General features: G+C 46.9%; 1 protein-coding gene across 19 annotated transcripts in view; it reads right to left on the bottom strand.

Annotated features, from left to right (window-relative positions):
* The window catches only part of BLTP1 (bridge-like lipid transfer protein family member 1), a 454,074-nt gene that overhangs the window by 82,791 nt on the left and 354,536 nt on the right, over nt 1-16,747 (bottom strand). For all 19 annotated transcript variants that reach the window (XM_077476843.1, XM_077476844.1, XM_077476848.1 and 16 more), the window contains 5 exons: nt 13,417-13,514; nt 11,894-12,079; nt 3,462-3,630; nt 2,077-2,288; nt 1,717-1,915 (listed from right to left, as the gene is read on the bottom strand). In XM_077476843.1, the coding sequence (XP_077332969.1) occupies nt 1,717-1,915; nt 2,077-2,288; nt 3,462-3,630; nt 11,894-12,079; nt 13,417-13,514 (864 nt within the window). The remainder of the gene's footprint in view (nt 1-1,716; nt 1,916-2,076; nt 2,289-3,461; nt 3,631-11,893; nt 12,080-13,416; nt 13,515-16,747) is intronic.

Below are 16,747 nucleotides of genomic sequence, written 5' to 3'. Positions count from 1 at the left end.
AAATGCCATACACTATTAATTACACGTCATGCTCTTCAAAGATAAACTTTTATCCACCGGAAATAACACTGCCCATAAATTACCAACACCGACAAAATATTCAGACTTTGGGATTTATTTGCTAAAACTGGAAAGTGAAAAATCTGGTGCAACTCTGCATAGAAACCAATTAGATTCCTGGTTTTATTGCCAAACTTTTGAACAAGCTGACTTTAGAAGCTTGTTGGCTACCATGCACAGCTGCTCCAGATTCCGAGTGCACCAGTTTTAGTAAATCTATCCTATTCTGTAGACACCAGGTCATCAAATTCAAAAAGACTCGAACATTTTTTTTTCTATATTAGACCCCCTTAAGCTTGTCATTTTATTCCTATGTCATGTATAATATAAAAAGAAAACAGCACTGGAGGCTTTTTGTTCCCATTCACCTTAACATTGTTAAGCCTAGTACACACGGCCGAATGTTGGGCATCATCGGCTGGTTCAATAAAAAACAGCCGACATTTGGCTCTTGTGTATGGCAGCTGGTCTAAGAGAAGCCAGCTGTTCGGCTGGCTTCTGTCAGATGAGCATGCTGAAAAACCAGCAGCCGACCGGGCTCCTGATCAGTGCTCTCAGCCAATGGCTGAGAGTGCTGACCGGAGTGTTCTAGTAGAGGGTCAGTTCCCCTGTCAGAACACAATAGAACAGCAGGGGAGAACGCTGTACTAACATAGGATTGCGCTGGCTCTTACCAGAGATGTCAGTTTTTTTTTACAGACTGTGTACTAGGCTTAAGTGACTTTCCAAAAATTATAAACAATTCAAAATTACTAAGAGCTGATATTGTAAACTTATAAAATTACCTAAAACCTATATAAAACACAATTCACTATACATACATGTAACTTTAGCCACTATAGGGATCATTTTCAAATTTGCATGGAAAATACAGTCAAAATATGGTTCATCAAGTATGTAAACAAGTAAAAGACTTGGCATAAAATAATTTTAGGTAAATTCTACAATAATACCTCAAAGAGTGTATGTTCTGAAAATGCACCATAGTTTCACATGAAGTTCTAAGCTTCAAAGGCAAAGAAACAACTTCGAGGGGAAGGGTGATTTGAGTTTAACAGTCCAAGCGGAATAGTTTGCACAGAAAGGTGTACACATCTAGGTAGAATTTCTACATACAGTGGTTATAGAAAAGAACCACCATTAAACACTTTTTTCCGTGTGGCCTCAGAATCTTCAAGGTACATTTAAGGTGGTCCGATGAGACTAAAATTGAATTGTTTGCCTTCAACACCACACAATATGTATGGCGGAAATCGAATACAGCTCAACATCAAAATAACACCATTCCTACAGTAAACCATGGAGGTGGTAATATCCTGTTATGGGGATGTTTCTCTGCAGCAGGGACTGGAGCACTTGTCAGGATCGAAGAAAAACGGATGGGAAAAATATCATCAAATTATTCAGGAAAATCTGCTGCCCTCTACCAGAAAGTCATCAATGGGAAGAAGGTTTACCTTTCAACATGACAATGAGCCAAAGTACACAGCAAAAATTACCACACAGTGGTTGAAGGTGAAAAAGGTGAATGTCCTTGCATGGCTTAGTCAGGGCTCAGACTTAAACCCCAAGGTGGGGTGATTCTTTTCTATACCCACTGTATTAATTGACATTTTGTGGCTATAATAAAACAAATGAACAGAGAAATATACTTACATGCATTCATCACTAGATCCGTTCTAATTTCTGGTTTCCAGTCATCCCAAGAGGTCTCAAATCCTTCAGCAAAACGAATGCAGAAGTTTTTAAAGTGCCCTTTGCTCACCAGAGATTCTGATGAGCATGCTGTTATCAAAGTACTTTCAATGGTCAGTACCAATGCAGAGCCCGTATCAAAATCACCGGTGTGATTTGCCTGGTAGAAACAAAACAGAACTTCATCATAAAACGCATGAGGTGATGAAAAGGCTAACACATGACTAATTATATGTTTATCCTGCAGATGCTTATATAAACTACTACACATTCCTTTATAACAAATGTTTCAAAATTGAAGTGTGGGGCTGAGCACAATACCTGTGGTGCATTGGTGATGGGTAAACATATCCCCAAATCATTGACTGTGAGTTGGAGAAAAAGAGTTCCAAGAGCCTGAGCAGATGTCTGCTGAATTCCGGGCAGCATGTCTACTACTTCCTTTGTCGCCATGTGAATATCCTTGTTTAGTGCCATTCTCTGCTCATTCCAGTTATCATATGCTGCCTTATAATTCAGCCAGAATAGCACAGCTTTCAACAGAAAAAGGGTATACAAATTAACAGTCACTTTATATGTCATTATGAGAACTAAATGATAAAACGTTGCCATACTTATCCATTGTATTAACTGTGAAATCTCTTAGGATGTAGTGCATATAGAGGCTAATGGTTAATATTGTGGACATGGGCAACATAACCAGGAAAAAAACAAAAAACGTTGTCCTTAACAGGTTAAAAAAATATTATTAAAAAATTTAAACTGTGTCAAATTATGCTGATGGAAGGAACACTCAATTGGGAACAAACACATTTTGTAAACCGGAGAATATAAAAACACCTGCAAGTAACCAGCAGGTCTGCAAGAATTTTAATGTTCTAAAAGGATTATAAAAAAACAATAAACATAAGCGGGCTTTATAAATTGTGAGTGCCAGCAAGAGAACTGTACAAAATGAAAAGGTTAGAAAATCGAAAATAAATTGCGCTTATGATAATTAAGTATGTTGCGCTTAAATGAAATAAACAGTAAATAATATAAGCAAGTGAGTGCAAGAGTCACAAACTTGACACAATAGTGAAAGTTTGAATGCTTTGTCACCAACTTCCTCCACCTTGTGCGACCACCACAAAAAATAGGATATGCCCTCATGTAAGTGCATTACCATTATTAAATCCTGGTTTATCTCACATTTGGGGTATATGACCCGATGTCACGGAGTAAAAGAAACCTGATGTTTTCCCCGGTAGTGGCTTGAAGTTTCTGCTGAGTGGACCTCTTTACAGACGTGGAGTTTGTCCAGACATACAGGCCTATGTTGACATCCCGTAATAGGTGGTCAACGCTCTTTGGTAAGGGCACATCCTATTTTTTTGGTGGTGGTTGCACAAGGTGGAGGAAGTTGGTGACACAGCATTCAAAATTTCACTATTGTGTCACGTTTGTGACTCTTGGACTCACTTGTTTATATTATTTATTTACTTTTTTTCATTTAAGGGCAATTTAATGAAAAGGTTGCCATGTGTTTTGGAACTTATTATGAATTATGAACACACACACACATAGGTATGACTGAAATAAGATAAGAAAATCAGCCTCTTATTTATGATCATGTTTTTATACATCTGAGGTAAGTGAAGCATTGTTTAGGGTATGCTACAAGGGTTTTGAAAGGTAGACAGGAATAGAAAGGCAGCTGCTAGTACCTCTGTCAAAGGCTACAGGCTGTGCGTAGACAATGGGTCTACTCAAGGTAATAAGCACTGCTTCTCTGCCTGTAGAGCCACTGATCTCCTCCTGCAGTGCATTACGCAAGCCTATGCGGGTTTTAAAATAGGCAACTTGATGAAAATCTGATCCAGCCTCTTCATAAACCTGCATGAGACACAATATTAATATATATATATATATTTTTTTCAAATATAAATTTTATTCAACTCCAAAAAGGGCTGAAGACCCCGCAGTACAAACATGGGTGTGTATATTGCCAAGGTTACATCAAATATACCGCAAATAAATGTATGCAACACAGAATGCAGTTTACCTGCTAATAAGGAACATTCGATCGAGTGTTTCTCTTCAACAAAGTATATATACTTCAAAAACAATGTTCACTTGGGAAGTATAATTGTGGGGCTCCCCTCTCCTACTTTTCCTTAGAGGGGGGAGTCTGGAGTTACCTGAAGGTTTATCTAGGTAGGGGAAGGAGGGGGAGAGACGGGGGGAAGGGAGAAAAGAGAAAAGGCAGAAAGCAGACAGAAAGACACAGTGGTAGCCAGTGTTCACAAATTGGCACAGGGGGAGGGGGCCAGCTATGACCCCAGCAGGCGCTGCCCCTCGTCAGAATAGATGAAGACATTTCATATATCCCATGTCTTCTTATGGGTCTCTTGCTTGTGTTGTGCAGTAAGGATCAGATCCTCCATTTTCTTCACTTCCTCCACCTTTCTCAGCCAGTGTGCGATGGCCGGGGGGGGGGGGTGTTGTCTGCAATGGAGGGGAATACATGCTTTTGCTGCATTGAGTAAATGTCTCAGTAGCGACTTTATATGTGTTGGTGGGGATCTTTGAATGGTGCTGGAGAAAGAATGCAGCATTGTCTGGAATAACATATTCTGTAAACGTGTGTGTTATGGTGTATCACTCAAACTTGAGTGATATGGCGAACTTCTCCCCAAAACTCTTTTAGCCTAGGACAAGACCATAAGATGTGGATCAGGGTTCCCTCCTCCTCGGTACAGTGCCAGCACCAGCTCGAGGCAGAGGGAAAGCATCTCTGTAATTTGGAGGGTATTAGGTACCAGTGTGTAAGTAACTTAAAATGTGTCTCTTGTATTTTTGTGCAGTGGGAAGATTTAAGGGTAAAGGAGATGATATGCTGTGTTTGCACTGCTGAAAACTTGCAGTTCAGGTCCCTTTCCCATTTGGTGAGACAGGGTAATTGTGGTTGTTCTTTCGGGGTGTTGAGCAGAGTGTATGTTTGGGATAAAATGTGGGTTAATGGGCCTGTACCTGAGCAAAGGTCTTTGAACGTCGTTTGCTGACGTGTAAAGTCTTGAGGTCTAGGGAGTGAATGGAGAAAGTGATGCAGGCGCATTGCTCTCCAAAAAGGGAGTTGAAAGGTTCCCATCAGTTCGGTCAGCTCCGAGATGGATGGCCATTTCCCATCAGTGACATATTTGGCTGCATGGTCGTAGCCCAATTCTCTGAGAGTGAGATATTCCCTAGGGTGTAAGCCTGGTTAAAAGTTTGGGTGGCCTAGTATTGGAAACAATGGGGAGTTTTTGGACGTGAGAGAAATGTGGTTGGTGACCAGATGGCTGTGCTTTAGGGTAGCACCCATTAGTGGATGCAACTTCAGTCTAAGAGGTAAGTCATCATAGCACCATAACCCCTCTTTTAGTGGTATGTGGGTTTGGGACTGTTCAACCTGTATCCAAAGTTTGGATGTCTCGTTTCGTCTCCAGTCAAGTATGCACCCCAGGTGGGAGGGTAAGTAGTATTGTCGTATGTCAGGTAGTGCTAGTCCTCCATAATGTTTGGGGAGCATCATTTGTGAACAATGTAGTCTGAGTTTTTTATGTGCCCAAACGAATCTGGTGAAGAGGGCCTGTACTTGCTTGAAAATGGAAGGTGGAATCTGAATGGGCAGGACTTGGAAAAGGTAGATGAATTTGGGCAGTATGCTCATTTTAATAAGGTTACACCTTCCAAACCAGGAATGAAAGCCTGGATGCCATTTCTCTAGTAGAGTGCGATTCTTGGTCACTAGGGGTGTAAAATTAAGATCAAACGTGCGGATTATATCGGATGGTAGCTTTGTGCCTAGATATGTTAGTGCTGTATTGGTTCATTTAAAACAGAAGTTGGCTTGCAGGTCATGTTTTGTGTGAGGAGGGGTTGCTACACACATAGCTGCCGACTTAGAAAAATGTATCTTTAGGTGGAAGATAGCTCCATATACTTTAAACTATCGGAGGAGGTTTGGTAAAGAGATTCTGGGGTTTGTCAGGGAGACTAGCAGGTCATCTGCATATGCTGATATTTTATAGTAGGAGCTACCTACTTTAAGTCCTGTTATATCCGGGTTCAATCTGCTGTGCAGAGAAAACAGCTCTAGCGAAATGGCAAAAAGGAGGGGGACAATGGGCACAGCATAGGCTTGGGTCCTTCCCCTCTTTGTGAATCAGAGAGATGTGGGCTCTCAAGGTATCTCTGGGGAAGTTAGTACCTGATCCCAAGGCATTGAAAAATGTCACCATTCGTGGACCTAATATCGGGAGGAGTTATAGTATTGAGCGGTGTATCCGTCTGGGCCCGGGGCTTTGCCTACCTTCATAGAGCCTATCGCCCCTTGAAGCTCCTCTAAGGTGATCAGCTTTTCTAAGAGGTCTCGCGCCTCCATAGAAAGCGATGGGAGTTGTGAGTCTGCAATATATTTGTCTATAGCTGGCTGATTGGAGGAAGAGCTTGGTGGATTGTATAGATCTGAACAGTAATCGCTAAATTCTTTTGAGATTTGCGCTGGTGTCGTGGCTTTCTGACCATCATGGCGTGTTATCTGTGGGATATAAGATGCGGATTTGATATCTTTGACTGACTTGGCTAGCATTTTCCCACATTTGTCTCCTGACTTGTAAGACATCCTGCGACAGCTTGTGTGGGGACGAGTAGAAGGTGTAATCCCTCTCACCTGCGTGTTGGAGGCGCCACACATCATGCAGTTGGGCGGTGCGTAGCGCTTGTGCAATACATTTTCTGTGAGTGGGGGTACGGAGGAGCTACCCGTAGAGGTGTCCGAGATGGGGATCAGTGGGACGTTGAGGTCGCCCTCTAGTATTAGCTGGTCTTCCCTGAATGTCATCAATTTGTCCAGTGTTTGTCTGAGGAATCTGTCTTGGTGCTCGTTGGGAGCATATAGCGTTGCTAGTGAGAGCTGTATTCCACCGATCAGTCCTTTTATGAATAAGTGGCGTCCCTCGGGGTCAGTCGTAATCTCCTGGCACTCAGCCCGAAATCAGTATTGAGACCCCCCTAGACTTGGATGCGGGGTTAGTAGAATGATATGCTTGCGGGAAGGACTTGTTCTGCAGCAATGGAAGACTATAATTTTTAAAGTGTGTCTCCTGAATAAAGGCCACATCAGTATGTGACTTTTTAATGTCATGTAGCAGCATACGCCTCTTCTCAGGGGTATTTAATCCCTTGGCATTAAGGGAGGTCACTCTAATGGAGTCTACCGCAATGTCTTAAAGATGAAAAAGGAAAAGGAAAAAAAGGAGAAGGAGAGAGGTAGTATTACTAGGCCCAGGTAGGAATTGGGGAGAAGAGAAAGTGGAAGATGAGAGAGAGTGAACGGGAAAAGCAATAGGGAGGTGGGGTTGGATGTGGGGATAGAGGTCGGGAAAATCCAGTCTGTCGCCACTGAAGTGTCAACTAAATGGTCAAGTTTAAAAACTTGAATTGTATAACAGTTGTACACAATGGCCTAAGTGGAGTGTGGGTGGACAGTAAACGGAAGTCGAGAAGCTGGGTTACCAACCCACTCCGGCATCATTTCAATAAACCTTTGAATCGGAACAGGAAATAAAAATAAAAAAACACAATTAAAAACAAACAAACAGGCAGTGAGTCATTTTATAAACATTTTGTTTCCCCAGCACGAGCACCAACCGGGAACACAGAGTATCACCCAGAGCCCCCGGATAACATTTCGGGGTGGCGGTGTGAGGTCAAGTGATCTCAACAGCCCCTCCATACTACAAACCACCCCCCCCCCCCCAGTCCTGCTCCAACCATGATCCAATGCATGTAGATGTGGGGTATCTAGTGTGCAATACCTAGGTATGTAGTGGGACTCAGGAGAGGCAAAGACTCCAGGCAGGGTCCCCGTATGGGAGTATAAGGGGGGTGCTCTGATATTGCACCGGTAATATATGTTGTTGGTGCAGCAACGGGAGGGTACCTCGGTAGGATCATATCGCAATAACAGCGGGCCCGTGCTGAACCAAGGCCTCCTCTCTCTCCACACACCAGCACAACCCCCTTCAAAAGTTCATGTGTCCACTGTTCCCCCCAGGGCAGAAGGGCTTAGGCCGCGTACACACGGGCGGACTGTTCGCCCAACCTTGTCCGCTGAACAGTGTTTGGGCGGACAGTCCGCTCGTGTGTGGGCTTTCAGCGGACAGTTTCAGCGGACAGTTGGACGGACAAAGTCTTTCGGAAATTCCGAAAAACTGTCCGCTGAAACTGTGTTTGAGCGAACAGTCCGCGCGTGTGTGGGCCTGTCCGCTGTACTTTCGAAATGAGCGGACTGTTCCCGCTCGGAAAGTCCGCCCATTTCGAGCGCGTGTACAGGTAGGCGGGGCCCGCGAAGGAGACATCGCGGGCTCCGCCGCCTGGAATGGGCTTAAAGGGGAACCCCAACGCCGAAAAAAATCGGCGTGGGGGTTCCCCCCAAGTCCACACCAGACCCTTGTCCGAGCACGCTACCCGGCCGGCCAGGAAAGGGGGGCGAGCGAGCGCGCCCCCCCTCCTGAGCCGTACCAGGCCGCGTGCCCTCAACATGGGGGGTGCCTTGGGGAAGGGGGGGCCGCGCGGCCCCCCCACCCCAAAGCACCTTGTCCCCATGTTGATGAGGACAAGGGCCTCTTCCCGACAACCCTGGCCGTTGGTTGTCGGGGTCTGCGGGCGGGGGGCTTATCGGAATCCGGGAGCCCCCTTTAAGAAGGGGGCCCCCGGATACCGGCCCCCCACCCTATGTGAATGAGTATGGGGTACAATGTACCCCTACCCATTCACCTGTGAAATAAAGAACAAAAAAAAACACAACACATGGAAAAAGTATTTTATTGCACAGCTCCGGGGGTCTTCCGTCTTCGGGGGTCTTCTCGCCGGACTCCTCCGCTATGTGTGTGTAGCTCTTTTGCTAGCGGAGGAGTCCGGCTTTCTTCCTCCCCGCCGCCGGTCTCTTCTCCCGACTTCGGGGGTCTTGTCCCCCTCTTCGGTTCTTCTGCCGGGCCACCGCGCCTGGTCCGGTGGCCCGGTCTTCTGTCGCCGTCTTCCGTTCTTCTGTCGCCGCCTTCGGTTCTTCTGCCGGGCCACCGCGCCTTCTTGTAGCTCTTTTACAGGCGGTGGCCCGGTCTTCTGTCGCCGCTGTCGCCGCCGACTTCCGTTCGTGTTCTTCTTCTTGTTCTTCTCCAGGAGATGTTTACACGTCGCTCCCTCCGGCCGGAATGCCAGAGCCCGGCAGAAGAACCGAAGGCGGCGACAGAAGAACGGAAGACGGCGACAGAAGACCGGGCCACCGGACCAGGCGCGGTGGCCCGGCAGAAGAACCGAAGAGGGGGACAAGACCCCCGAAGTCGGGAGAAGAGGCCGGCGGCGGGGAGGAAGAAAGCCGGACTCCTCCGCTAGCAAAAGAGCTACACACACATAGCGGAGGAGTCCGGCGAGAAGACCCCCGAAGACGGAAGACCCCCGGAGCTGTGCAATAAAATACTTTTTCCATGTGTTGTGTTTTTTTTTGTTCTTTATTTCACAGGTGAATGGGTAGGGGTACATTGTACCCCATACTCATTCACATAGGGTGGGGGGCCGGTATCCGGGGGCCCCCTTCTTAAAGGGGGCTCCCGGATTCCGATAAGCCCCCCGCCCGCAGACCCCGACAACCACAGGGTTGTCGGGAAGAGGCCCTTGTCCTCATCAACATGGGGACAAGGTGCTTTGGGGTGGGGGGGCCGCGCGGCCCCCCCTTCCCCAAGGCACCCCCCATGTTGAGGGCACGCGGCCTGGTACGGCTCAGGAGGGGGGGCGCGCTCGCTCGCCCCCCTTTCCTGGCCGGCCGGGTAGCGTGCTCGGACAAGGGTCTGGTGTGGACTTGGGGGGAACCCCCACGCCGATTTTTTTCGGCGTTGGGGTTCCCCTTTAAGCCCATTCCAGGCGGCGGAGCCCGCGATGTCTTCTTCGCGGGCCCCGCCTACCTGTACACGCGCTCGAAATGGGCGGATTTGCCTCCTCCTTACGTGGGCGAGTCCGTTCATTTCAAAAGTTGAGCGAACTGTTTGCCCAATCTTGTTCGTCAAACAGTCCGCTCGTGTGTGGGCAAGTCCGCTCATGCAAATTTTGAGCGGACTGTTTGCCCAAACTGTTTGACGAACAAGGTTGGGCAAACAGTCCGCGCGTGTGTACGCGGCCTTACACGGGCTCCCCAGAGGGGGGATACCCCCCTGTAGCGGAGTCATCGGTAGTTTCACCAGTTTCACCAGCAGCCATCACAGCAAGGAACCCAATAGGCAGTATAATATGCTGTCCCAGTGGTTCAGTATGTCGTCTGCATCCAGTATGCATAGTACAATAAGACTGTGAGGTCAACATTACTGGGGCATTATAACTAAGCGAAAGTACAGTGCGCTTACAGTCTGCCATCGGGGGACGGGAGCGGGAGGGAACGCTCACGTTCAATGCATAAGGTCCAGCTTCACCTCACTGGGGGCCCAAAAATGTCCAAATATGTGCGTGGGCAGAGGAAGTGAGGGATCAATGAAGAGCGGGGATAGTCATCTGTCACCAACACGCCGATGGGGAATGGGCTGGGCCGGGGGCCACGAAGCAACTCTTTTAGTCAGGGTAGGCTGTGGGTGATTCCCATAGTTAGTTCACTCTAAAACAGCGGGCATTAAGGTGGCACCAACCGGTATCCTGGGTGCTAAAGCAGGGGCAAGTAGAAACAGTGGCATGGTGGTGGCAAATGAGTCCGCACAAGTCGGAGCGGTGGTGTGCTGGGGGGTAGTCAAAGTTACTCATGCCTCATTAGAAGAAGTGCGGGACCGGCATCCAGGTCTCTGCGGTAGGCAGTTTGGCAGCTCTAATTGCACTTGGATGACCCTGAGTGCTGGCAGGGAAGGGCTATCGGGTCCGCTCCGAGGAAGGGCTGGCAGAGCTTCCAGCAATCTCAATAGGAACGACTTCTGGTCTTTGTGGAAGGTTACCAACAGTAGAAATCTCCAGCGGTAGGTCGGAATGCATCTCCTGGCCAAGTCCAGGAAGGGTCTCAGCAGGGCCGATGGTGGAGTGTAGATCTAGAAATGTCAGGTAATAGTTTCACCAATGCACCGTAAAACTATATTTCTCCCATCTCCCAGGCTCTGCGGGGCTATGGCTTATGTGTGTAATGATGAAGTCTGCATATCACGTCTCGCGTCCTGGATAGGTCGGGCGATTATGGGCCCGGTGATCGTGGGCCCAGGGCTCTGTGTACTTGATCTACTTCAATGCGCTCTGGGAGCTGAGCACCGGCCACCCTCTTGAAAATATCAGTGACCATGGCAAGCAAGTCCGCCAGGCCCGTAGCCTCTGGTAGGCCCCGGAGCCTGAAATTGTTTCTCCGGCTCCGGTCCTCCATGCGCAGCTGCAGTTCCACCGCTGACTCCACATGATCCTTGTGCTGGGACTCTAGTTCCGTGACCCTCCGCTCCAAATTCGCTAGAGGATTCTCCTGTGGTCAGCCTGGTATTCAGCGACTGCACTTCTTGTTTGATCACTCGCATCTCTTTTTTATGCGCAGCCTCCCCTCTCCCCACCAGGGCCTCAATATCTACTTTTGTTGGGAGAGCCTGCAGGATGGCATTCAGCTCCGCATCAGCTCGGTAAGTGAGCGGAAGTTGCGGTGTGTTCCCCGGGTCTGTAGATGGAGCCGCTGGAGAGCTGGGGTAGAGTATCAGACTCTGGAATCTCTCCGGGTCTACTATAATATCCTGACCTGATGAGTTCTCGCCACGAGGCGCCGCCATCTTGGGTCCCCTGGAGCCAGCTTGAAAGGCTCCAAAAAGTCTCTGAATATCCCTCGCAGCTGGGGTATTAGCGGTCGGGCTGGTCCTCTGTCTGTTGCGTTTGCTATTCTAATTCTTGGCTGAGTGCATTCTACGAGAGGATAGCAGATAATGCCAGGATAGGTGGCGGACGGCCAGGAGCTCTGTGTAAACGCAAATGTCCAGACCACGCCCCCACAATAATAATATTTAAGAAAAGGTATGTGAGGATGACTGCAACAAAATAAAAGTCTAGACAATTTATGGTAAGGTAAAGAAGAAATTCACAAATGAAAATTATTACATTAACTAAATCTAAAGTTGCTTACTTGATGTTTCACAATTTGTCCAAGAGCTAAGTTCAAATCAACTTGACATTTGCCAAAAAGCTTTAGATAGCTACTGCTTCCAGGCAAGGCTTTTGTCTGAATTCGATTCGACAACTCCAGTTCTATCAGACCGGTCTCAAATCTGACTGCCCTCATGGAGGGAGTTGTAGCTGTCACTTGGATGCCCTATAGCAAAGAATATAAAGCAACCATAAATCCAATAATTAAATATCAGTGTTATTTGTCAAGATGCAGTCAATAATCTGGTAAATCAGAACAACCTGATGGCATAGTTATAATCCACGAAAAAACATCATACACAGACATGCTTGTTTTTAAAATCTAACCAAAAGTCATAACCCTGTTATGTGGGATGCTTATAGGCTCAATGACCCACTGGTTTCTCGTATCTCCAAAACATAAGCTGAAAGTAAAAAAAAAAAAATAGATGAAGACTTCTTTGAATTACAAGCGGATATTTTAATGCAGCTCCAAATGTTGGTTTTGATATCTTTAAACCTGCAACTTTCATATCTGGTGAACCTGCCACCATTAAAAGAGAAGTATGGGGTATATATATATATATATATATATATATATATATATATATATAAAACCTTTGTACTTACCTAGGTTGATGCAGCATCGATGCAATGCAATGCTGTATCTGTCCCCCACCGTCTCCGCACTGAGAACGGAATGATCAAACACCGCCAATCGCTCAGTTCTCCTCTCCACTCAGAACAGAGAGCTGTGACTGTCAGTCACTGGTGCGCTGCGTTGGGAAGGGGAGGGAGCAGCTGCGAGGCTGAGCCAGCTGCCAGTCCAGGCATGTAGGTGGATCCTGACTATAAAGTGAGGAACTTTTCCAAGCCTGGACTGGCTCTGACATTTGCCAACAGTGGGCTTTAGCCTGCTGAAAAAAGGTTAAAGGAGTGCAGAACAAACTGCACTCCTGTGATCAATAAGAGAAGTAGGGCCAAACTTCCACTTCAGGCCATAAACTGTTGTGCTCCTCCAGTTGTGCCCCTGTGATGTCACACTTTCAAACACTCACCCCAACTGAGACTACAAGTGGCTGTGCTGACACACATCGGGCAGGAAAGATGTATAGCAATAATATGTGTCTGACACTGAAGCAAGAGCATGTGGACTGAAAATGGCTGAAATTAACTGGGGGAAATGAGCAGCACTGAGTTGCCTAATTGGATGAAAACATGTTGAAAAAATCCCCCACAGTGCTAAAGTGAAAATAAAGGCAATACTTGTTTATATTTAGACAGAGTGGTGAGGGATTAGAACTACTGTCAGGTATTTATTGCTGTGTATCTGTTTGGAAGTCTAATGAAAATAGATAGGCTTTAGTCCTTCCCAATTCTATTCAAAATAAGAAAAAAAAAAGTTTTGGTCTTATTCATACTTTAAGCAAACTAAAAGTAGTTCTGGATCATATATGTATATATTATATATTATACAAAGACACAGCAAAAATTCACATAAATGAAATTGCATTAAAGTCATACCTTGAATCTTAAGTTTATGGAATAAAGGAGGATTTTTGGCTTGTCTCCATCTGTTGTACCATCATGCTCATTCCATAGTGGAATTGGCTGCTCGCCTCCTATAGATATAGAGACAACATTTCATATATAACTCAATAGGCTATAAACATGCTGATATTAATAAACATACATTGGAAAATTTGAATGCCGAACTATAATTGAGCTTCCCAAACAAAACAAAATGTACGTGTGAAGAATTGTGCACCCTCATTGAATGGCGGCAACTACACTACGGTACTTAAAACTCCCCATAGGTGACGCTTTAATTTCTTTTTACAGGTTATCTGTTTAGAGCTACAGCAGAGGTCCAGCGCTAGAATTAATGCTCTCGCTCTAATGTTCACGGCATTACTTCATGTGTGGTCTGAATACTGTTTACATATGTGTGTGTGACTTATGTATGCGTTCATTTCTGTACGCAAGCACAGAGGAATAGGGCACTTTAAAAATGTTTTATTATTTAATTGTTTATTTTTACACTGTTGTTTATTTTTACACTCTATTTCATTTTAATGTGTTTTTCTCACTTTTATTCCTATTACAAGGAATGTAAACATCCCTTGTAATAGAAATAAGGATGACAGGTCCTGTTTATGAAGAAATCTGGGGTCAAAAAGAGCCCAAATCTCTCCTTTACCTTTAAAAAAAATAGGATTTTTGTACTCACCATAAAATCCTTTTCTCTCAAGTTCATGGACGGACACAGCTTCTTCATCTTGACCTTAGGGTTATATCACCCTTTCAGGAAAGCACTAGGCAGAACATGTTAAAAACAGCAAAACTGCACAGTAGTGCCCAGGGGGCGGTCCTACTGGCTATAACTCCTCACACTGCATTCAGCAGCTCAGTTCGTCAAAAAGCAGTACAAACATAAATAGGAGGGGTGGGTGCTGTGTCCATCAATGACCTTCAGAGAAAAGGATTTTACGGTGAGTACAAAAATCCTATTTTCTCTTTCGTTCATTGACGAACACAGCATCTTCCTCTTGATCTTAGGGACATTCCCAAGCAGTGTCAAAAAAACGAGGGGTGGGAATAGTAAGAAAATAACTCCACCCATAAAGGCCAGAGCTCCTCAACGGCGGAGTTGCAACCTTAAACAGCCGCTTGTAAAACCTTGTGGCCGAAGCAAGCATCCGAAGATGCGCTCACATCAACCTTGTAAAATTTAGTGAAACTGTGAACGGACAACCACACTTGAGAAACAGACACTTGATGTCGGAGAGCCCAAGAGGCACCAATTGCCCTGGTAGAATGTGCAGTGACAGGAAAGGGAGGTGCCCGCCCCCTTATGGCATAAGCCTGAACCACAATCTGTCTGATCCACCGAGAAATGGTGGCCGACAAGACTGCCAGGTCCTTCTTTGGACCAGCCACTGATACAAACAGCAAATCCGACCTCTGAAAAGGAGCCGTAGCAGACAGATACACCCACAGAGCCCAGGCCACATCCAAGGAATACAAAGCAACCTCTTTGGGGTGTGACGGCCGAGGACATAAGGATGGAAGCACAATGTCCTTATTTAGATGAAAGGCCTAAACAACCTTTGGAAGAAATGAGAGCTGACCCCGCATCGCCTTATCCTTGTGGAGCATCAAGTAGGGAGACTTGCATAACAAGGAGAGAGAGTGTCAATAAAGGAATAAAGGGATCTTCCTAATGTTTCTGAAGCACTGAGAGCACCAGATTCAAATCCCATGGAGGCAGCGGTGGTCGAACCGGAGGGCCCACATGTCGAACCTCCTGAACAAACGTACTCACCAATGAATGAGTCGCCGAGGGTTGCTGAAAAAATACAGCCAAATCTGATATCTGCCCCTTAATGGTGCTTAAGGCAGGTTTCTGATCCATTCCTCACTGCAAAACCAGCAGGATCCTGGAAACTGAGTATGTGCGCGGACGCAACCCCATCTCTTCCCACATGGAGATGTAGACCTTCCACGTACGATGATAAATCTTCAGAGAAGATGACTTGCATGCCCTCAGCATAGTGGAGATTACCGAATCTGACAGACCTCGGTCCCTTAGCACCTGGCTTTCAACAGCCATGTCATTAAAGCCAGCGACGGTAAAGCAGGATGAAGTATTGGACCTTGCGACAGAAGGTCCTCTTGCATCGGCAGCCGCCAAGAAGCATCCACCACCATTCCTACTATGTCGGTGTACCACGGACACCGAAGGCCAATCTGGGGCAATCAGATCACCGTAAACCCTTCCGCCACCACTCTGCGAAGCAGACATTGTAGAAGTTTGAGTGGAGCCGATAATGTCCCCATGCCCTACCAACGCGTCTGCCGCAGGATCTTTTGACCACAGACCTCTGTACCTTCCGATTGAGTAGAGAAGCCAGGAGATCCACATCTGGCGTGCCCCACCTTAGGCAAAGGAGCCGAAATACATCTGGATGCAGTGACCACTCCCCTTGATCCAGCATCTGACGACTTAGGTAGTCCGCTTGCCAGTTTTCGCACCAATCTGCCCACCACAGGATGTAAGCGACCTCCGGTGCTGCAGCCAAGCTCCTTGTTCCTCCTTGATGATTGACATATGTCCCCGCCGTGGCGTTGTCCGACAGCATCCTGACCGGACACCGCTGCAGCCTCTGTGACCATGTGGAGAGGCCCCGCCTGATCACCCCGAAGTTCCAGCACATTGATCGGCAGGCAGGATTCTTCCTGCGTCCAGCATCCCTGGGTCGACTGTACGCCCCAAACTCCCCCCCAACCGGTCTGGCTGGTGTCCGTTGTGATCACCGTCCAATGAAGCAGAAGGAACGACCTCAGCCACCAGAGCATGGAATCTCTGAAAAAATGCAGTGACGACCACCTGCGGGACACCAACAACTTCACCGCAGCTTGAAGAGTCTGCAGCTTGTCCAAAGGGAGAAAGACTCTCGCCTCTGAGGAGTCCAGAAACAAGCCCAGGTACTCCATGCATTGAGTCGGCACCAACACTAACTTCTGGAGGTTCAGTACCCAACCAAACTCCCAAAGAGTTTGTATGGTGATTGCCAGATCCTCCCTTAATTCTGAGGTGGAAGCTGTTCTCAGAAGGAGGTCGTCCAGGTAACCCACAATTGCGATCCCTCGCTGCCTTAGCAAAGCCAGAATTGGGGCTAGCACCTTGATGAAGCCCCTTGGTGCCCAAGCCAGGCCAAAGGGGAGAGCTACAAATTGGTAGTGCTCGTCCCCGACCGCAAATCGTAGAAACTTCCTGATGCTTGATGCATATGGAGACATGCGAGTATGTGTCCTTGATGTCCAGGGACGCCAGGAAATCCCCCTGATGGAG

This window comes from Lithobates pipiens, unplaced genomic scaffold (genome assembly GCF_037356315.1).
Source record: "Lithobates pipiens isolate NorthernLeopardFrog02 unplaced genomic scaffold, aLitPip1_a1.2 Scaffold_13, whole genome shotgun sequence".
Taxonomy (NCBI): Eukaryota; Metazoa; Chordata; class Amphibia; order Anura; family Ranidae; genus Lithobates; species Lithobates pipiens.
This window is presented reverse-complemented; position numbering and strand designations above follow the sequence as displayed.